The following is a 23,104-nucleotide window of genomic DNA, read 5'->3' as shown; positions in this document are numbered from 1 at the left end:
CACCTACTATTTCATGACAACTGAATTTTTCTTAATACTGGAAGGCATGTTTAAAATGTACACTAGCAATGAAGTCAAGATATTTCTGAGGAATCCGGGAAGGATGCATATCATCATTGTTTAAAATAAGTGGTATTCTGAGTTAATAATCATCTGACTTAGCCCATTCCCTGGACAGGGATATAGAAAATGAATTAAACGCACCTTATAGACATCCTTCATAATCACCCGTCAAATTTAGGTTTATCTAAATAAGGAATAACCTGATAATAAGTAAGTGGATTAATGCAAATATGCACGCCTTAGCTTTTGGAATTCCCTTTCTTCCACAGCTTCTGAAACTATCCAGGTTCCTTCTTTCTAGCTCTCTCAGAAGGCCAGTAAGGATGTGTTCCTGGTGTTCTAGACTGACACCTAAAAGGAATTCCTTATTTCTTTTTAAAAGATTTTATTTATTTACTTATTTATTTGAGAGAGCGTGAGAGTATGTGACTGCCCACCCAGTTACCCAGGGAATTCCCTATTTTTTAAATGCCACTGGTAATGATTAGGTTATATGGGTTTTAGGTGCTTTCTTGCAATCACTGAATGAAATAATTGGTCCTTGACATATCACATTGGATCCTAACCACTATTTTTAAAGATATTATTCCCAAGGTAAAATAAAAATCTAACATCAGCTCACACAGTATTTGCTGCAGGGGACAAATTACCCACAAGTAGTGATTTTCATTAAGACTTGCTTTTTCAAACATAACTATCTGGGGTTAAGGAGTTCTAGCAACGAGTAATTCAAAAGTTCAGAGCTGTTTGGGCTTGGAGTTGGCTTATTTCTTTTCCTTGACTTTCCCTTCTTTTTAACCCAGTTGGCTCTCAATTTTCTAAATATCACAACTTTACAAAACAATGCCCCAAGATAAGAAAGATGGGTTGAAGATTGCTCTTGGTTTTATAAATCAGGAAGGAGCCAATTTGTTAGAATACCTGACAGAAGACAGATCCTTAGATCTCCCTGATAAAAACTGAGTAACACACAAAACCCTAAAGTAATCACTGGCCAGGTGCATGGAATTTGTTTGGATCACTGGTTCTCAAAGTGTGGGCCCTGCAGCATCAGCAGTAAACTTGTTAGAAATGCACATTCTTGGGCCCCTCCCCAGGCCTACTGATATAGAAGCTCTGGGGTTAAGGCCTAGCAATCTCCTTAACAAGTCCTCCAGATGATTCTACTAACGGTGAAGTTTGAGAACCGCTGATTTGGACCCATCAGATTCATCCCCTCAGTCTGAGCCTACCTTTCTTGAGCAGCCAAGGACACATTCTCCTCAAGGTCTTTGCACGTGTTCCCTCTGCCTTGTGTGATCCTTCACCACACATGGATTACTCCCTAGCGTCCTTGACCTTACCAGGGAGTCTTTCTCTGATAACGGTATGTGAAATAGTTATGGCCTAGATATGTGCCCCAGCATTTCCCATCTCCTGTTTACTACTTTATTTATCTCCAAAGAAGGTATCACCCTCTGACATATCACACATTTATTTGTTTTGTCTGGTCTGTTTCCTCTACTGGAACTTAAGTTCTACGGAAGTAAGGTCTTTGTTCTCTTTATTTCACTGCTTTATCCCCAGAGCCTAGAACATTGTGTGGTAAATTATAGGCATTCAATAAATATTTGCTAAATGAATGATTAGAATACTGATATCCAAATGAAATTGGAAGAAGTCAAAGAATGGCTAATGAGTAGACAACAGTCCACCACAGCAAACTACTTACAAATGGAGATGTGGAATAACATCCATTTGTGAAGTACTTTTTGAAAATTATTTGAGTAAATTTTGCTATAATTTATATAATATTTGCACAAATCAGTGTTTAAATCTAACCACAGAGGCATTACTTTTCTTAACTTCCTTAAGAGAAGAATAGTTATTGCACTATAAATTATTTATGGCAGCAAAGCACAAGATCTTAGCTACTAATTTGCAAATAAATGTGTATATGTATATATGGATTTAGAGCACTGTTATAAATTATATGTAAAAGGGCAGAGAGCAAACTATCATTAAACAACCAAAAGCACTCTTTTCAGTGGAGGTTAGAGAGACTTGCACACTTGAGTATGTGAAGCTGCATGGCATTCCCACCTCACTGCACAAGCGAGTTCCCAGTGCTGTCCCTCCTCTTTGAGGTACCACAAAAACCTTTCCTGAAACTTACTCTCCTTTTTCTTTTCCAAGATACTTTTTATTAAAGTCCTTTTCATAGGTCTGCAACAATTTTAGTTTGGGATATGCTATTTTATAAATGGAATGACTTTCATGTTTCTCATGATAATTGAGATCGGCCCTTCCACTTCATTCACGACACATAAACTTCTCAATGACTTCTTACCCACACACAAGTCAGAAGGCAGCACCACTGTTCTCAACTGCAATGAACACAACTTCCAGAACACTTCTTCTTTCGCCCCATAACATTTTCATATCACTCTTCCTTTCGGACATTATAGCCTTGATTATTTACTTCAAACTTTTTTTTTTCAATAATCAAGCCAAAGTCTGTATAGTCATTATGGCCATCATGAGGAATGAGTTCCAGTAAGGCAGGAAACAATATACACTGGAAATTTTTTTGAACAATTCTCACATGTCAAAAAATTTTCAAAATCATCATGCTACTCTACTGTGTATGCTAATTGTTCTTGGCTTTTATATTCTCTCACATTCCCACAAGAATTTTCAGTGCCTTAAATTAGCACAGTAGCCTACTTTTAAAGTAGGCTCCAGACTCAGTGTGGGGCTTAAACACACAACCCTGAGGATCAAGAGTCACCTGTTCTACTGACTGAGCCAGCCAGGTACCCTTACACATGTTTCAAGTATATAGTTTAATGGGTTTTTACCTTTGTGTTTTCTTATGACATATTCAACAATTTCCTTGGCCAAAAGTTTCCTTCATGCCTCTTCCTCAGTCAATATGGTTATGCCATTTTGACTATTATGTCTGTCTTCAAAATGTTCTGTGAGAAACTTTTTTATTTGCATACCAAAAAATTTATTCCAAAGCTAAGTAATACTTGTATGGTGTTAGTTAAAAATGTAATCAGGCAATAAATTGACTTTAAACTAAAAAGTGTGGTTTTTCATAAATGGAAAAATACTAAACATTCAGAAAAGGAATTAAATTAAAAACCCACTTTTTGCCAAGTAATCTCTATCACAAAAATTCAGTTTTGTTTTTATATATATTTATTTCATAACTACATAACACAAATTACAGTAGTTCCCCCCTTATCCAGCTTTGTTTTTCATGATGTCTGTTACCCATGGTCAGCTGTAGTCCAGAAACATGATCTACATCCTTACTTACTATCAGGTTAGTAGTAGCTTACTATCATTCACCTGAATTCATCTCATCAAGTAGGCTTTGTTAAGCCACATCATCACAAGAATAAGAAGAGTGAGTACAGTAAAGTAAGATATTTTGAGAAAAAGAGGGGTCACAGTCACATGACTTTTATTACAGTATATTGTTATAATTATCCTATTTTATTATGATATTGTTAGCAATCTCTTATGGTGCTTATTTTATAAATTAAACTTTATTATAAATATGCATGGATGGAAAAAACTGTAGTGTATATATAGGGTTTGATATTATCTGTGGTTTCAAGCATCCACTGGGGTCTTGGAATGTATCTTCCACAGATGAGGGCAGAATACAGTATGTCCTTCTGAGGTAAGGTACACAATGATTGTAATAATTATGATGATAAAATGGCAATTAAATTTTATACTAGGCATGATTGAATATATATATATATTTTTTTTCATATATATAAACTATTTCCATCCTCAAAATAATTTGTAAAAGGATACTTTAATATTCTTATTTTGAGGATGATAAATAATTTTTTTTTAAAGATTTTATTTATTTATCAGAGAGAGAGAGGGAGAGAGTGAGCACAGGCAGACAGAATGGCAGGCAGAGGCAGAGGGAGAAGCAGGCTCCCTGCTGAGCAAGGAGCCCGAGGTGGGACTCAATCCCAGGACGCTGGGATCATTACCTGAGCCGAAGGCAGCTGCTTAACCAACTGAGCCACCCAGGCGTCCGGAGGATGATAAATAATTTGCCAAGAGTAAAGAACAGTAAGGAGCAAAGTCAGGATTTGAACCTAGACAGTCCAGGGCTAGAGTCCTTTTCTCTTACTCATTAAGCCACACTGTCAACCTGAGACTCAGAAGAACAGCAGGGATAGATTACCAGACAAAGCAGAAAATACCATAAATGAACTCTTTCTCACTACCTCTTGGTTTCTGGCAAGTACTGTATGCCACATGGTAAGTTCAATTTCCATAATCTCACCTCTCCTACAGTCTAAATATCATGTGATATTTGTTATTATAATTTTATATGTATTGAGATAGGGACAAAATGACATTTAAACAGCTTGTGTAAATGCAAATAATTCAATAACAAAATAAGAAAATTTAAAATTTTAGAATCATTTATAGCTTTCCTTTCTCAGCTATAGAAATGTAAAATGACCATATCTAAAGACCTTGTTGGAGGATAATGCGAGACCATTCTGTATTTCTGACTCTATTTTAAATCTGGAAAAGCATAGGTGATATATATCTAAAAGTCTTCTGCCATTGCCTTCTAAAATTTGAACCCTAATTTTTTGATCTACAAGCTAAGTTTTTAAAATAAAATAAATGCCTGTACATTATATATATCTGTATATATTCTCTTCCCCTTCATTAAATATTGCCTAATTTTTAAAATTATGGGGAGACTTAGTATTTGAGTTCTTTTAAAAAAGGCATTTTTTTTTCTATTAAGCTTTTTTATTACTTCTCATGAGTCAAGGGAAAAGTCTTTCTTTATTGCTTTTACAAATCACGAGTAAAACACAAATGCTTAATTGAGCAGATTGGTGATTAAATGGAGAAAAATGATGAAAGGAAAGATGCCAGCACAAACAGAATATGGTCATTCATTTCTACCCCAAATGAATCAACTACTGCTCATGAATGTGGGTTTAATACTAATTTTGGCAGAAACCACCCAGAGCACCAACCCTGTGCGGAGTCCCACGTCTGCATGGGGATAGCTTTTTCCTGTTTCTTTTGACAGAATACACTAAACAGCCCTCTCTCTCATTGGTACAAAGAACTCTTCAATGAAGGATTATAAACATAGTGAACGCAGGAGACTTTCTCATACCTGAACTCCAAATACCCATTCAAAGATGGAAATGTTTCCCCCTAAAGAAACTAGGCAACTAAGCTGTAATATGCAACATCAGCAAGGTTACCCTGGTTGTCAGCCATCACAGATCTAATTCCTTGGCATGAGCTGGATTAAAACCATTTTCTTAAGTTAAAAAAAAAGCAAAATAGTTTCAACTGAATTGCACGACTCAGGAAGATAAGGATCGGTCTCCACATCTCTGCTCTTACACATGCAAGTACTAACACAGCTCCTATTAATGTCTGAGTGTTTACCACAGAAAGTAACAAAGGTTTTTAAAAAAAAGCAACTTGCTATTTTGAGCTGATATTGCTGAGCTTTTCCTAATATATTGGTTGATAGCGGCACAAGACCTTTCAGACACTAAATGGCAAAAATGAGCCCTTCTAAGGTTTTCTAAATCCTTCCTATCCTCATAACAGGATTCCTCCAGTCAAGGACCAGAGGATGGAAAGTAGCACCCATGAGGTGCTAAAGACACCCAAGTGAGTCAGATAACTGGCGGTGTACCTGGGTACCTGGGCCTACTACAAACACTCTGCAACAGAAGTGTCACATTTAATTAGCCCTGAGGGGGAACAAAGCTCTTTCATTTTAAAACGCGGGCAAATGGAATCTCAAGAGGGAAAAAAAAAAAAAGGCAAACCTCTTACCTTTTGTAGCAATTCGTACACACTGGGTTTTAGTTTCCTGATGGAGTGAAATATGAAAGAGAACAGTCAGTGTATAGACAATGTTTCCTATTTCATAATCCCAGGTTATAAATTAGGCTTAAGAAGAGCAGAATTGCAATATCAAGGAAATTTTTTATTTTTGAAGTGTATCCTCAGAGAGATCTTTAAAAAATCTGAAGTAAGAACTTTTAAAATGGTTTCAGTATTCTCTAAAAATTCAGGTGTCCTGTTTTTATCTTGTAATCAAACAGGCTATCCTGTCTGGGACATGTAGTAAAAGCACTGTCTTTGTATTTACCGTACTTTTTAAACAATTAGAAAGAAACATGTGTTTGCAAAGCAAATACAAATCGGACCCAGACACCAGCTTCATTTTCACAACACAGCTGTAGACTCAGACCAAAGCTGAACATCCCATACCCTCACCTGGATCCTGGCATGACTACTGAGCTCAAGGACAACAGTTAGAAAGATCATCCAAAACTTGCATCATGGCTGCAGTATGAGTTATCTGTTCTTTTTTTCCTTTTTAATTTCGCTGTTAAGGGTTATTATGGGTTAAAAAGATTTCTCATTGGGACTATTTTCCTACTCTTGCTAGACAGATGGAGTTGAGGAAGGCAAAGTTGAAATGAGAAAGGACAAAGATTATTTCAGGTTCTTTTTTGTTTTGTTTTGTTTTTCTTTTCTTTCTTTTTTGTTTTTTTGTAATGGGGTGATGTGGCACTATGTGGTGAAGTGCACTTCTAGGCCCGCACCACACACCTCCAGGACTTTGTTCCTTCAGTTCATATCTTTGAACATACCAGAGGCTGAAAAGATGGTAAAGCCAGTGAACAAAACGCAGACTGTTTTTAGGAGGTATTTGTAACTCCATCTTGAGTAGTTCTATATATTGACAAGCCAAGAGTTAATAATTTTCTCTTAATTATACAATACAAAGCACTGAGGGGGAATTAGTAGTTAAAAATAAAACTTTGCATTCTATTACTTAATTGTGTCTTGAGGCCTTTACAGTCCACTCCAGGAGATTGTTTCACATTCCTACAAAGGCCCAAAGGGATTCTGATCCTAAAAGCAACTGCTGTTAATTCTGTCAGGATTTCCAGTCTCTGCTGGTAGGAACCACATTCATCTTCAAAGTATTTGCCAAGATAACCGTGAGATATATTGTTGCTACTCTGTACTTTGATTAAACCACATGTAGATATACTAACACTTAGAAGAGAACAGTCATATCAAGGCTTTTAAAGAGTGCCAGAGAAAATCCTTTATAAGTAATATTCATTAACACTCCCCTTATACTACAGACCCAGGAACGAAAGTTAATTGAGAATCACTCACATCTCTAAAGATGAATACCCAAATGCAGAACTGTTTTCTGCCACCATGCTACTCTATACTCAGAATAGAACAATAACTTCCATGGTCTTCTCTCTTTTAAGCAGCCCAGTTGTACCAGTTATGTGCAATGATGGGCATGTGGGAGGCGGGCAGCCGACTTGCCTCAAAAGACTCCCACTTATGTAAAAATAAACTAGAGAAGAGATAAGAATAACGTTTTCAACCACGGGCAGCCCGTTGCTTTGAAGTACATCCTAGAAGATGCCATTGTATTTTTCTATGCCATATACTGGCAAAGAAATGTGGGTAAGCAGAAAGATAGAGCTTTCATTAGAAAGCAGCCATTCAATACCTTAAATTCTCATGACTCCTTCAGAAAATCCAATTGGATTATGTCTTTTAACTCAACTATTCCAAGGTATAATATGACTGTTGCAATTGGCTATCACCTATTTCACAATATCTCCCAGGAACCCACCTCAGGGACTCAATTACTCAAACCCAGAAATTTCCTATATAGCTACAAGTACACAAAAAAGCCAGTCTTCTATTGGGTTTTAAATTGTAGGAGTTTTCTATTCTTGACATTTTTTTTTCTTATCCCTCTCTGAAAAAAAATATTAAATAAGTTTTAGGAAAGAAAATCTTTCAAAGAGAACCAGCACGAGGCGTGAAAGGCCAGGTTATTTCCCCCCATATGGAACCACCGGTAGTTTCTATCTTCCTGTTGTGTCTTCCTCTTCAATATTCATTTGGGATCAGTGGCAGTGTTCAAAAACAACTGTGTCCAAAATGGGAAAAGGAGGGGCAACCGGGGAAATGGAAAACAGACTTCTCTAATGGCACAGCACCCGGCCATCTCCAGGCAGCCTTCTGTTTAGGTTCTGGCAGATATACCACAGGCATCCTATTACTTTGTAATCAGAGGATTGTTACTTGTTATTTACTATTTGGCTTGTACCCTCTGAAAAGTTTATAAGGGTTTATTAGCCTGCTGTGGAACACGCATTCTGTTTATCCTGCAGTAAATTTAATCTTCTGAAGTGTGCCACCACCAAGCAAAGGAGACAGAACAATGCCCAGTATTTACTGGGGCTGGAGTCCCAGCAGCAGAACACCCACCTTTTCAAATCCTTTTGCTCACAATTGTTCTGGTGGGCTTTCCTGAAGCAGGCTGCAGGGGAAGCAGTTACTAGGAAACAGGAATCCCATGCCACAGAGAGCGCTTGGCGCCTCCATCTGACAGTCCGCCCCAAACTGTACACACTGTTGGGAACAGGAACAACACCCCCTACACATGGGTGTGTTTTTTCCCCTCCATCTTTCTTTCTTTTTTTTTTTTTTTCTTCTCCCCCTGACACATGCTACTGGGTATTTATAAAATTCAACTGCAGTTTTTCCTCAGAGCAGTGAAAAAGCAAATTTTGAAGGAAGCTCACCTTCTCCACACTGCTCATTGCCTGGAAATAGATGTTGTATCCTTTGCGTGGAGCCAAAGGAGGGTTCCAAAAGCCCTGATAGGTCCGATTGTCACCCACTGTGAATGGGGCGGGTTCCGGAAGATTCCCTGGGGGCAGTTCTGCAGCGAAGTAGTATGGCGCACCCCCGCTCAGGGCGTTCTGGTATGTAACGGGGACCTGGTAGCATTCCATTGCTCCAGCTTCTCTCTTCGTTCGGTGTGGGTGCAACTCCTCCACAACAATCTGATAAGCACTTTTTTGGAAAAAAAAAAAAAAAAAGCACACATTTAGAGATTCTATATACTAAGATTTCTCAAAAAAAGAAAGTGGTATTTAATACTAACATGCAGCATTTCAGTCTTTAAAGTCCGTTTAACCCATTGCATGCTTTTTTCCCCAGCTATCCTGCACTAAAATAGAATTCCGTGGGGATTCTCCTTCCCTGCAACTCAACGTAGATACGAAGAAACTGGAAAAAAAAGTAAGAAAAATCACCGCAGAATTCTACCCATTTTTTAATGTTGAGAAATGAGCCCCCTTTTCAGGAGATTTGACATTAACGAGAGACACGTAACAGATTAAGTTCTTTGATATTTTTAAATATTTAAAGTTAGGATTTTCCTTTGAGATCATGGTCCGGAAGGCCTTGCTCTGAGGCCCAACAGAACGAGTGCCTCAGGGTGGGGCTCGAGTACCCATGTGGGGTTGTCATCACATTAGAGACAGAATGTGGTGACAGGCTTCTCCCTCTCTTGACCTTGCCACGGCATCAACACTGGCTCAGAGCTATGCAGATCGAAAGCGCGAGTGGCATGCAGCAACACGGGCACAGATGGACAGAAATCTGTCCTCGCCACTGAAATAGACTGCTTCCTTCTTCATGCGTTGTTAATAATAAAATGTTACAAATTGTAGAAACAGATGGCATTTGCCCTATTAAAGCTCGAACCTAAACCTTCTAATACCTTTCTTAAAATTCTCAAAACTTCTCCACAATAGCTATTATTTTACAGAGAAAAGTAAAGAAAAAATAACGGAACTTTAAAATAAAGGTCTGCCTAATCACTAATGGGTTTTTTTTACATCAATTGCTGAAACTGGTATATTAATATTATTCTTTCCTTGTAGTATGTTCTTCGGGCAAATTTTTCTTAGGTTATATACACCTGAGAAAGTTGGCATTATTCATATATTTTATATGTTTTTAATGAATTTAAAATCCCTGAAAATTAAGAAAGAATGCATTGTCGTTGCTTATGTAAATTGAATAGAAATAAGCCGTATGGAGGGTTGTCTCTAGGCAAATGTGCTCATTCTATTTAGGGACAACAGTCACTGAATGACTCTCCAGAAGGGATAGAATCTTTTCTTAATGAACTTCTATAAAGAGAAAGAAGAGGGAGAGAGACAGAGAGAGTAGAGAGACAGACGGACATACCAAAAGAGAGACAGAGAGAGAAAAACTGAATTTGCATTTATGATAATTAAAAATAAAATTTTATATTGGTTTAGAATCTGGTCTAAAATTCTAACTTAGCATAAACTCTTTTATACCTACAAACAGAAAACCTTCAGAGGTTAAAAGAAATAAGTTTTATAAAGGTTTTCTTTTCTTCTCTAATATTTCAAGTTCCCATTTTCCATTAAAATATTGCTAAGAACTTGGTGGTTTGCTATCTGTTGCCTTTCCTGTAGAAATAGAACACAAATTGTATTAATGTCAGAAATCTTGCTTTGGGCAAGCAACTAAGGCAGAAGGCTTTGTTATCTGAAATCATGTCTAGTCCACTGTTCTCTGTACTTTGGATGAGTTGGTTCCCGAAGCTCCTAGGAATACTACTGACAGGATACAGGCTCTCTGAGGGGTCAAAGGAACAGACACCTGTCAATTTTAAAATGAAATAGGAGCGCATGGGTAGCTTAGTTGGTTGGGCCTCCGACTCTTGGGTTGTGAGACTGATCCCCATATCAGGCTCCACACTGGGTAAGGAGTCTGCTTGAAGATTCCCTCCCTTTGCCCCTCCCTCCGCTCATGCTTTCTCTCTCCCTCTTTCTCTAGCTTGCTAAAAATAAATAAATAAATCTTAAAAAAATAAAATAGAATACAGGAAATACATAAGCATAGCTCTTGCAGAGAAAGAGGAGTCACAGTTGACATACGCTGTGTTAAGCAAACGTAATCTTTTTTTTTCTGTTTATTTTCAACTTAGAATCTATATTTGTATATTACACAACTGCATATCCTGTGGATACATATTCTTCAGTAGACAGACGTACATATGCACACTCCCCAAACAAGCCTAACATCGTATTCTTGCCCTACTGGGCAATAATGATAATTGCTCATACTTGTTAATCATTTCACCTAATCCCTAAAAATAAATTTCTCATCCATTATCCCATATCTCTAGAAAAATCCAGAAAACCTAGTAAATAGTCTTAACTAATTCTGTCACATAGTTGACAAAGGTCGTACATTCCAAATTAAAGAATTTCATCTAAGACAGCTTGTCTCTCCGCATCTATTAGGACCAAAGCAAACTGATGATGCTGGAGAGGATTAAAAGAAGAAACAGTGCAATCTAGTCTTGGGGAAAGAGCTCACTGAATTTGAGATGAAACCCCAAACTAAAAATGATAAAATTCATTTTTTTAAAAGAAACTTTCTTCCCTTCATTGATTAATCTGTGTGAGCAGGCTGTTGTCCAGCCACATACTTCCACTTTTTTAAAGTCTGTTTTCACCTTCTACTTTCTTATTTATCAATACAAATTAACTAAAAGACAGAAAATAAGGAATGAGAAATCAAATTAGAAGTGATTTGACTGATTACATGAAATGGGCCAATGCTTTTCCATCCTTGTGGTTGTCTAATTACTGAACGGTATTTAACTCTAGCTAGATCTAAATATTGTTTGAGCTTAGTACTTTAGCAATTTAAAATATCCCAAAGCCACCTAAATAGTTGCATTCACTCTGCCCATATTTTGTATTTAATTAAAGTTTTAAAATATTTCTTTTTTAAAAAAAGATTTTATTTATTTATTTTTCAGAGAGAAAGAGACAGAGAGAGCACAAACAGGCAGAGTGGCAGGCAGAGGCAGAGAGAGAAGCAAGCTCCCTACTGAGAAAGAAGCCTGATGTGGGACTGGATCCCAGAACCGGAATCACGACCTGAGCCGAAGGCAGCAGCTTAATGGACTGAGCCACCCAGGCATCCCTAAAATATTTCTATGATTAAGTTAAAATCAATATACTAGCATCATGAATCTTCACTTGATGCTGAAAATATGGTTTCTTTATGTTAAAAAACTAAAAATGATTTCACTTTATTATACTTTAATTTGATTAGACATTCATATAGTTTTTCTTCATATAGTATATAGTTTTTTGGGAGGCCAAATGATGACTTCTCATCATACAATTTTCCTTCAGTCGTAAGACTAAAAAAAATAAGGGGATTTTGCCATTAGCTCAAAAAGTGATTATATGATACATGTAGTAGACAGCCTGCTTGGTTTCATGTTTAAAATTGTTGAAGCTGAAATCAAAATTACCTACAACTGCCTAATATATATTTTTTAACCCATTAGTAAATAAAACCTCTGAGAATCTGGTCTTAGTTTTAGGTTGTGCAACTTCTTAGTGATAGCAAATAATGAATTATACAATTGTATACTCTCATTTCATATCTAAAATGTCTCCTTAAATCTTTAGGAGAAATTTCCTATCTCCAGTGTTTTGCTATTTTTCTTATGAGTAGACTTCCTGAGATCGCACAGCCACCATTGCTCATATGGACCTAATGCAAACATTTTCAGGATCCATGGAGTAAAGGCTTAAATATATTGGTGACCATCATATTCCCTGTGCTTCATCTCTTAACTCCTTAAACACACAAGCCATTTCCCTCAGGGCTTCCTTATTTCCATAAGAGGAAGGATCAGTTTCTGAATCAACAAAGCTCAAAATCCCGACATTAACTTTAATAAATTCTATTTTAACCATGTTCTACCTCCCTTGTAATATGCCATTTCTTTTCATTCCCACTGCTTCCACCATTAGGGGGATATTTACAACTTTACATCCATATTTACTAAAACTAAACTTTACGTTTAGTTTTCTTGCCCTCATTTTTTTTCTTCATGTTCTCCGGGGACCCACCCATCCATCCATCCGTCCGTCCGTCCATCCATCCATCCATCCACTCAACCATCCATTCATCCAAACTTCTATCCATCCATTTACCCATCCACCCATCACACCATCGATTCAGTCTCTAAATGCCATGAACTGTTCATGAAGAATGCAAAAGAACCATTTTTCAAAATGTTCATACTTTCCTAAACCACCACTTTGAGTATTAACCACTCTTCTCTAACTTTTTACTTTGTCAAAACTATGTGGAGCCCTCCTACTGTCAAAAATCTATACTTTTTGTACTAGGGTTAATATCTTACCACATCTCTTACTTTATCCCTCCACCCTTTGTCTCACTACCTCCTGTTGTATATTCTTCATTTCAAACTTGAATGACCATTGTTACTAAACATACCGAACATCCTGTTGAAGAGATTCTAGCTTTTCTACTTCTGCTATAAAACCTTCTCTGATTAGTTCATTTAGTGTTACTCTGTCTTCTAAAGCCAGTGGAGGTTATTCTAAAGGTGGAGGTAGGTATCAGGGATGAAACTGGAGTACAAGTTAGAGTCAATTGGGATGCTTTTTCAATTTAGTCCTCAATCCCCCCACAAATTATAATGATACAGATGCACTGAGGAGACCATCAGAGGTATTTCTCAGGAATTGTGGGTTTGAAAAAGGCCTCAAACCACTGTCTTATAATATTTATTGTGCTTATCACTGACATGCTACATTAAAAATACTACCTGGTATTTAGCTAAAGATAGTGGCTATCCTATTTTCCAGTCAAGTGCTTATTTATTCATTCATCAGATGTCTATTCAGTGCCATTCTATGCTAACCTTAAAGTGCTGAGGTTAAGGCAATGAACACAGTAATAAAAGTCTCTGCTCTCATGAAGTTTACATTCTAGTAGGAAATACAAATAAATGATTTTTTTTAAAGATTTTATTTATTTATTTGACAGAGAGAGATCACAAGTAGGCAGAGAGGCAGGCAGAGAGAGAGAGAGGGGGAAGCAGGCTCCCTGCTGAGCAGAGAGCCCGATGCGGGACTCGATCCCAGGACCCTGAGATCATGACCTGAGCTAAAGGCAGCGGCTTAACCCACTGAGCCACCCAGGCGCCCCAAATAAATGAATTTAAAAAAAACCACACAGTATGTCAAGATAAGCACTCTAAAGAAAACTAAAGCAGGATAAGGGAAATAAGGAATAACAGGATTGAACATGTCTATTTAATATTACCACCCATCAAAAAATGAAATCTTACCATTACAATGACATGGATGCAACAACTACAGGGTATTCTGCTAAGAGAATGAAATAAGTCAATCAGAGAAAGACAATTATCATATGATTTCACTCATAGGTAGAATTTAAGAAACAACACAGATGAACATAGGGAAAGGCTGGGAAAAATAAAAGAAGATGATATCAGATAGGGAGAAAAACTATAAGAGACTCTGAACCATAGAAAACACACTGAGGGTTGCTGGAGGGGAGGGGGCGAAGGATAGGGTAACTGGGTGATGGGCATAAAGAGGCCAAGCGATGTCATGAGCACTGCGTGTTATACACAACTGATGAATCACTAAACTCTGCCTCTGAAACCAGTAATACACTATATGTTACTTAATTGATTTTAAATAAAATTTTTTAAAAAGGGCTGGAGAGATTATTTAATAGAAAGTCAAGACTCTTCTCATTTTCTGTTAGTAAAAAACATCTACCTACTGCAGTTCTGTAGAATAAATTAAGAGATTTTACTTGGACCATATAGCTTGTATATCCTAGGCAAAATCGGCCAAAAAGATGATTTCTGTCTTAGTTTAAATTTCAAAGCATTTTTATCTGGAATTCAAGTAAGTTCAATGTCATAGCAGCAGTTAAAAATATCAGGTGCAACTATCTGATCTCTTCAAATTCCTGAGATGAAAAAGGATATTCTGCAAATGGAAGAGGGTGGTAGTTCTAATGTTTCAGGTTGTGTATCTGTGAACTGCCCGGGGTGGGGGGGGGGCAACTCTAACATACAGTGCTTGAACTCCAACTAATACAGATACAGATATAAATGTTCATCTGTATTTCTGTTAAACTATCACTGGGCATCAGACAATTTCTTGACCTAATACAACTGTAGAAGAAATAGTGGTTTTTTTAAAAAGTTTCTATTTAAATTAAAGTTAGTTAACATACAGTGTAATATTAGTTTCAGGTATACAATATGGTGATTCAACACTTCCATACAGTCCCTGGTGCTCATCACAAGTGTCCTCCTTAAGCTTTATCACCCATTTCACCCATCTCCCTGCCCTCCTCTCTGGCGACCATCAGTTTGTTTTCTATGGTTAAGAGTCTGTTTCTCAGTTTGTCTCTCTTTATTCCCTTTGTTCATTTGTTTTGTCACTTAAATTCCACATATGAGTGAAATCATATGGTATTTGACATTCTCTGGCTGACTTAATTTTTATAAAATATTTTATTTATTTGAGAGAGAGAGAGAACACAAGTGCAGGGAGGGGCAGAGGGAAAAGCAGGCACCCCACCCCCCGAAGAGAAGCCTGGACTTGATCCCAGGATTCTGAGATCATGACCTGAGCCAAAGGCAGATGCATAACCAACTGAGCCACCCAGGCGCCCCATCTGACTAACTCATTTTGCTTAGCATAATATTCTCTAGCTTCATCCATGCTGTTGCAAATGGCAAGGTTTCATTTGCTTTTATGGCTGAGTAATATTCTGTGTGTGTGTGGTGTATATACATACATACATATCACATCTTCTTCCTCCATTCACTAGTCGATAGACAGTTGGGTTTTTTCCGTAATTTGACCATTATAGATAATGCTGCTATAAAAATCAGGGTGTATGTATCCCTTTGAATTAGTATTTTTGTATTCATTGGGTAAATACTTAGTAGTGCAATTGCTGGGTTGTAGGGTAGTTGTATTTTTAACTTTTTGAGCAAACTCCATACTGTTTTCCAGAGTGGCTGCAAAGAAATGGTGGTTTTGACTGCATTTCACGACTAAGAATTACCTAACTAAGAATACACTGAAAAATTGGGTTCTACCTACAAAATAAACACTTAGTCACCCTAGAACAGGTAGCTTCCTGGCAGTTTAAAATAGATAAAGCTTATATTTGGAAAATGCTGCAGTTAAATACACATTTATTTGTTACATCTTATAATAAACTGAGTTCACCGTTGAGGGGCTCTCCCCTGTATTTTTGCAATATGCTGCTGCTGTGTTCATTATTTGAAAACACAGCTACATCGGGTCAATCTTTTAATAAGTGGGACATTCTACACACTATAATTTATAATTATATCTACTCAGGCTAGAATTTGAATCCATCTATGAAAAATGGAAAATGTTTTTTAAAAAAGGGAAAATAAATTATGCATTCTAGGGAACTGGTTCTAAATGTGGTTGATATTCATGCTGAACCATACTAATGACAGTCGAGTGATGCCAGTTTTAGAGATAGATCTTAAAAAGTCGGTAAGGAGAGTCAAAGGTCTAGATAAGTCAGACAGCAACTTTCAGCCTTTAGAATAATTATATATTCAAAAATTAATTTTGTCAAAAAAACCCTCACACTTGACAGAATTGTACTGCACATGTTTATATTAGCGTGTAGTCATGTTAAAACCAGTCTTAAAGGAGAACCGAAGAATACAGTGGTCAGTGATACTGAGAGATGCATTTTTTGCTCTGTGTACATCATGATGCCTTAGAATGAAATACAAAAAATATATAACAGGGCGCCTGGGTGGCTCAGTTGATTAAGCAACTGCCTTCGGCTCAGGTCACAGTCCCAGAGTCCCGGGATCGAGTCCCCATCAGGCTCCCAGCTCCATGGGGAGTCTGCTTCTCCCTCTGACCTTCTCGCCTCTCATGCTCTCTCTCACTGTCTCTCTCTCAAATAAATAAATAAAAGTCTTAAAAATATATATATATATATATATATATATATATATATATATATATAAAACATATATTATAATTTCTAATATCCAAAGAACTCATTCCAAAGAGAGCATGCCTTCTTTTTGGTTTTAGACAGCAATCCAATACAACAAATAAAAATATTTGTAATTACTTAATAACTTCAAAAAAAAAAAAAACCCCAAAAAACCCTTGAATTGTTATAAGACTTTTTGCTTTGCTACCACTTCTCAAAAATTGCTATCATTTCTCACCTTAAGTCTCCATTCCCTTCAGTTTCTCATTGAGCTTTATCTCTCCTACTTGTATAAAACTTAGTGGAAGAGTCACAGCCTCGTGCATTTCCACTGCTTCTGTCTTAATGTGGCCCAACAGCACCTTGTGTTGGGACTGGTTTCAGTCTGGTTTACTCCCAATTCATTCTCTACGTTTCTGTCAGAGTGATCTTTCCAGGAACATAAAACTGCTCATTAATAGTCTCCGCTTTCAGTCACTCTGTGGCCACCTTCAGTTGTTGGACAGGCACTAAACAGCCTCTCCCTCTGGCCCTTGCTTATTTCTCCAACCTCTCTTCTCCCACATGCCCTCCCCTCTCAATGATCTGAGCTGCCTGCAGTTCTGGAGTGCACCACGCTGTCACATATCCAACCATTCGCTTTGCAATTATTGGGGAGGATTATTGTGTCTTCTCTTCTCAGCAACCACCTCCTTCTTTTCAAAGTGACCCTTGGCTGAGCTCATTCTTACGTCTCCTTCAAAACTCAGCTCTAGTACCACCTTTTCTAACTGCTGTCATTTCACTTCTCATACTGCATTGTTGTCATTCATTGATTTCTGAGTCTGCAATTAACAGTTGAGGGCACATATTAAACCACCTTATGTGGATTTCTGTCCCAAGTATCCAGGTCGGTCCCTGGTGCATATTGAATGTCACTGGAATCAATACATTTATAGTAACTATTGGTAACTTTGGCTTTCTTGATAACACTATTGAACTCAACGTACAGACTCTCTGTAACAAGGTGCTACGATAAGAGGCTTCAGGAACTGGAGTTTGTTTGACATTAGGAAGACCAGAGCAAAATGATTTAGGTATTTCCACTGGCCTTGGGACAAATGGATCTTAGGGTGCAGTCTGGCAGAGGCTACTAATATGGTGCAGTAGGATCTCAGGAGGTTTAACTAGGTGGTAAATAGGTTTAGCTTTTATTGGGAGGAGAGAAGACGGGCCATACCAAGTGGAATGGCAGCAAGCATTAGCAGATAAGAGATTCTAATACGCTGACATAAATATGAATCTGGCTGAAAAATAAAATAGCTTCAAGAATCTGAAGAAGTGATGGGAAACAAATCAAAGACTGGAAGTATCAGACATAAATAACAGTGCTATGAAAACTGATTACTTTAATTTGGGTCCTTATTTTCAAAGAAGTTAGAGCACTGGACAAGATAAGCCTCAAGATAAGGCTCCAGTTAATGGTAGCAATATCAAAGGAAGGAATGTGATCAGAGGAAAGGAGACAGGAGTATGTCCTGGGAAGATTCAAAAAATAAAGGAAGCAGGGCTCATCTGAGGCCACATTGGTCAACAAGACAAGTCTAGTCCTGCTACCTGGTCCCCATCTACGGGTACTCCCAGATAGCTGAGCAAGTCATTGTAAAATACAGATGGACATGATGGGATTAGAATATTAGTTGGAAGGCAGATTTTTTTTTCCCTGTTAGTAACATTCTTTTAAACTAGCTGTTTATACATAATTTAATTATTTCTTCCTATAGTATTCCTGGTTGTAAATTAATTTTTGAACCCTAATCTCCTACTATGTAAAATTTGGGAGTTCTCAGCCATGGGAATCAATTCCAGGGAAGGTGCAATGTCTTCCCAACAAATACAAAGAAGTACATTTCTGCGTCGGAGAAAGAGGATATAGAATTACTATTTTTAAAAAAGATTTATTTATTTGTTTATTTGACAGAGAGAGAGAGCGCACAAGTAGGCAGAAGAGCAGGCAGAGGGAGATGGAGAAGCTCCATCTTCTGGATGTACTCAGAAGCTCTGAGTACGGAGCCTGATGTGGGGCTCGATCTCGGGGCCCTGGGATCATGACTTGAGCCGAAGTCAGATGCTTAACTGAACCACCTAGGGACCCCAAGGATATAGGATTATTAAGGATGATTTTTGTATAAAAATCTAGTTAAGACTATATGAATTTTTGGAAATTAGAAATTTTCTAATAAGAAAATGTAAAGGAAGTAAAAGAAAGATTTTTGATTTCAAAACATGTTACTGATAACACATTCATTAATTCAACAAAGTTCCTCAACACCAATTATGAGCAAAGGATTTACAAGGCTACAGACTTCTTTGATTGTCCATGACAAATCTGGGCACAGTCTATGTTCTGTTGTGATCATTTTGTCTTTAATTTACAAAATTTAGCACAGTGCCAGGCATGTGATACATAGTTAATGTCTGTGTAATAAAATGATTAAATGAATAAAGAGCTAGTGAAAGTTACGTTATGCAGCATTCTACATTGTGTATGCAATTTACACTAAGTAAAGCTGAATTCACTCTAATATCTAAGTCTTACATGAGAAATACAAGTACCTGGTAGCTCATTCAAATAGCAGTAGCAGAACTCACACCTAGTAAGTAAATTTTATCACAGGTAGGAACATGTGAATGACCCTGATTACTTGTCAATAGAAAAAGATGCTGAATGGAGGCATTTTCTTTTTCTCCTCTGGATCAGCAATCAGACTCACTCACAGATCACTGATTCATGAATAGCACTATATATGTACTTTTCATTTTCAAGGAGCCCGTGCTTCCTAAGTGTTTATATTACAAGTGTATTCAGTTGTCTCTCTTGTTCTCCAGCATGGTTTTCCCAAGATTTTAAGTCAGACAGAACAAATAGGAGTTTTCTTTATGGACTCAGGTTCTTTTAATAATTTTTTTATTATAAATTTTTTTAAATGGGAAAAGGTCTTCCTTTCCTATGATATAGGACTGTTTGAATGGTTCAAAAATTCTCAGAGGGTTAAAAGTATTTATTTTATACACAGAACAAAGATTAATTTTCTCAATGAACGTGTAAACAACTTGAGATGAATTAATTCTGAAATATCTGCCCTGATTTCTGTGCCTCGATTTACTTCTCAAGGGAAGTATAAAAATAAAAGTATCCTCCAAATCTACAAGCTTCACGTGGACACTTGCTTAAGTTTTGGACATTTATCTAATTACAAATGTGAAAAATTAAAATCATTGGAATAATTCAAATCACTTCTAGAAAACAACATGGCTCATAATCTGCAAGATGAGGGTAATATGGGAGATTTTAATATTGAAAGGAAATAGCAAATTGAATTTTAATATTTACTATGGAATTCCTGAGAAGCAACAATTTAGGAATTAAAAGGTCACATAAGCTGCATTCATTATAACTAATCTCCTTCTATTTCCTCAAAGCTTCCTATTTTTCAAGCATTCATAAATTATTATAAAGATTTAATGCATTGGATAGGAGTTATTTTCCCCTTTTATTTCTGACAAATACCTTCAAAGCTCATATCCCATGGATATCGACAGAGAAGTGGCATGAAATGGAACTAGAGAAAAATAAAAATCAAAGAGCAATGCTCTTAAATCAGAGTACAGAGAATGGTTCAGATCATGAATAATCTCAAAAACCCCTTCAAACCTCACTCTTAAAAGTCTATCTTCAGGCTTTGTCCAAATGAAAAATAAACAAAACCAAAACAAAACCAAAATAAAGCCTTTCTGACAGCTATCTTCAACTGAACATCTCTTAGAAATGAACCACTATATCGACTGTTAAGCAACTGTGAGAAGACATCTCTCCTACTGCTATTTTTCCCTATTACTAGTACTTTCCACCTCTTACCTGATTGGTGCCCCTTTGGCCTGTGCAGGTCTCAACAACACAGTTATTGTAGTGGCCGTTTCATTGAGAGAGGCATCAACTCCTTCATAGTCAGGTAAAGTTGGAGCTGGTAAGTGATTAATGAAGAGAAGAAAAAAGTTTCTGTCAAGTAACAATTATATCACAGTTCAGGATGAATGAATGATCTGGAATGGGGGAAACCAATTTCATGTTAATTTTCTAAAATGTACTTCTGTCTGTAGAATAACATTATTAATGGATGTTAACACTGGGAATGTAAAGCAGCAGAAAATATGAAGCCACGATTTTTTGTTGAAATTCAAATTGTCATCTGGCAACTTGGACCCACACACACGCTAAACATTTTTTGAAGGTGCTTTGGCTTCTGGTTTCCTGAGACCCTGAAACCAGCATAGACAGGATGGGAGGTGAATAGCGTTGACTCTGGGGAGTCCTGGTTATGGATATGCACAGGGAGAAGTGGAGGCAGAGAGGGTAGGAAGCGAGCCCGAGGCTCTGTAGTGAGGCAGTGCTGGGTACCATGTAAAGGTTGTAGAATATGTTAGGTCCTGCTGCTGTTCCCTGCACCCCCCCGCCCCCCCACCCTTTGGAAATAAAAATTAAAATTAAAGCGGAGACTCCAGTTTTAATTTGAAATGTAATCACAGCTGCAGATATTTTTGACATCGGGGCCTATCAACTTATTTTTACAGATGTGAACTTTTCTAATACTGATTTGTAAACATTCCCTATGTTATTTACCTTAAACCTTTATCAGAGCTGTTAAAAAATCCCATTTGTTACTTGTTTTTAAATTTTGTTTCTATTGAGGCAGAAAAATATTTAATTATATAGGATTTCATTGATAATTTCCTATTTCTTCTATTGCTTTTATATGAAAAGGTCTTTCTGCAACAAAGTTACGATAATTACCCCTTTTTTTTTCCACTTTGTAAGAAAAATGCTTAACTCTTTAATTGGCTCTTGCACAAAGTTAAGAAAAATAACTAGAAACGTATTGAGGAAGTGTGGTAAAGGGGAAAGGGAACTGTAGTATTTATTTAGCATCAACTAGTACATAAGTTGCCAGATTCCTAAAAAGTAGAAACTTATAAATTTTCAAAATATTTGATAATGGTTGCAGTCGGGGGGAGGGCTCCCTAATCTTGAATTGGGTGCAAAAGTAACCTCAAATGGCTTTTGGTTATTTCCATGTAGAAAGATCTTTCAGGGAGGACATAACCAGTGAAACGTGTCTATTATCAGAGAAACTGGGAACAGATGGCATCTAATATAAATTTCAAAGTATTTCATTCACTCATTGGACATTTACTGAATATATACAATGTGTCAAATTTTTGTAAGTGTTGTGAGTATAAAGACAAAGCATGGTCTCTGGCATTTAGAGAATTAAAAGTAGAGATTCACATTTTATCAAGAGTGAAAAAATGTTTTCTTTTTAAATATTTATTTATTTATTTATCTGAGAAAGAGAGAGACACAAACAGACAGACAGACAGAGAGTACAGGCAGTGGGGAGGAGTAGGGGGAGAGTGAAAAGCAGACTCTACGCTGAGTAGGGAGCCCAATCCCAGGAATCTGAGATCATAACCCAAGCAGAAGGCAAACGCCCAACCGAAAGAGCCTCCAGTTGCCAAGAGTGAGAATCTTAAACAAACAACAAAAAAAATTATAGTCAAATTTTAGGTGACTTAAAGAGGAGTCAGTTCATTTGCTAAAACAGTGGTTCTCAAACTAGTGAGATCAGAAGCCCATGAAGGCTTCTTAAACCCCAGATTGCTGCCTTTCCCCCTTGCGTTTCTAATTCATTAGGCCCAGCAAGGAGTCTGATACTGTGCATTTTTAGAAATTTTTCAGGTGACGTTGATGCTTTTGGAGTGTGAAACACACTTAGGAGAACCACTAGTCTAAACCAGGGCTGAGAGTAAGAAAAATGGAACAGAGAAAACTTCAGGGTTTAGACAATGCTTGAGCTGAATATTAAAAGGACAGTAAAAACGCATGAGGACAGGAATGTCTCAAATAAAATGCAGGAGATGGGAAACAATATTTGAAGACATGATCCCATGAAAGGGGACTTTGTGTTATGACAGCTACAAGCCATCTGCTAGGCTTGGAACTTTGGGGTCATGGGTAGGAGTGGTAGATGGAGGGAACTATAAAATTAAGGGGCACAAATGCTAATTATGCATGCATGTTTGGGCTTTATCCTACTAAATACAACATATTAGACTGAAAAAATTTAGGAAATAAATATATGTTGTACAAAGATTGATAGAAAAATAAGTCTGAAGGCAAGGATAGTGCTTGGAAAGATTATTTCAATGATCTGTTTAA

At 37.1% G+C, this 23,104-nt stretch overlaps 1 protein-coding gene across 11 annotated transcripts in view; it reads right to left on the bottom strand.

The window, feature by feature from the left end:
* PTPRK (protein tyrosine phosphatase receptor type K) overlaps positions 1–23,104 on the bottom strand; it is a 553,251-nt gene that overhangs the window by 86,454 nt on the left and 443,693 nt on the right. For all 11 annotated transcript variants that reach the window (XM_032339563.1, XM_032339566.1, XM_032339569.1 and 8 more), the window contains exons 11-13: positions 20,747–20,852; positions 8,715–8,988; positions 5,911–5,947 (exon numbers count right to left, since the gene is read on the bottom strand). In XM_032339563.1, coding sequence (XP_032195454.1) covers positions 5,911–5,947; positions 8,715–8,988; positions 20,747–20,852 — 417 coding nt within the window. The remainder of the gene's footprint in view (positions 1–5,910; positions 5,948–8,714; positions 8,989–20,746; positions 20,853–23,104) is intronic.

Source organism: Mustela erminea, chromosome 4, assembly GCF_009829155.1.
Source record: "Mustela erminea isolate mMusErm1 chromosome 4, mMusErm1.Pri, whole genome shotgun sequence".
NCBI classification, from domain to species: domain Eukaryota; kingdom Metazoa; phylum Chordata; class Mammalia; order Carnivora; family Mustelidae; genus Mustela; species Mustela erminea.
This window is presented reverse-complemented; position numbering and strand designations above follow the sequence as displayed.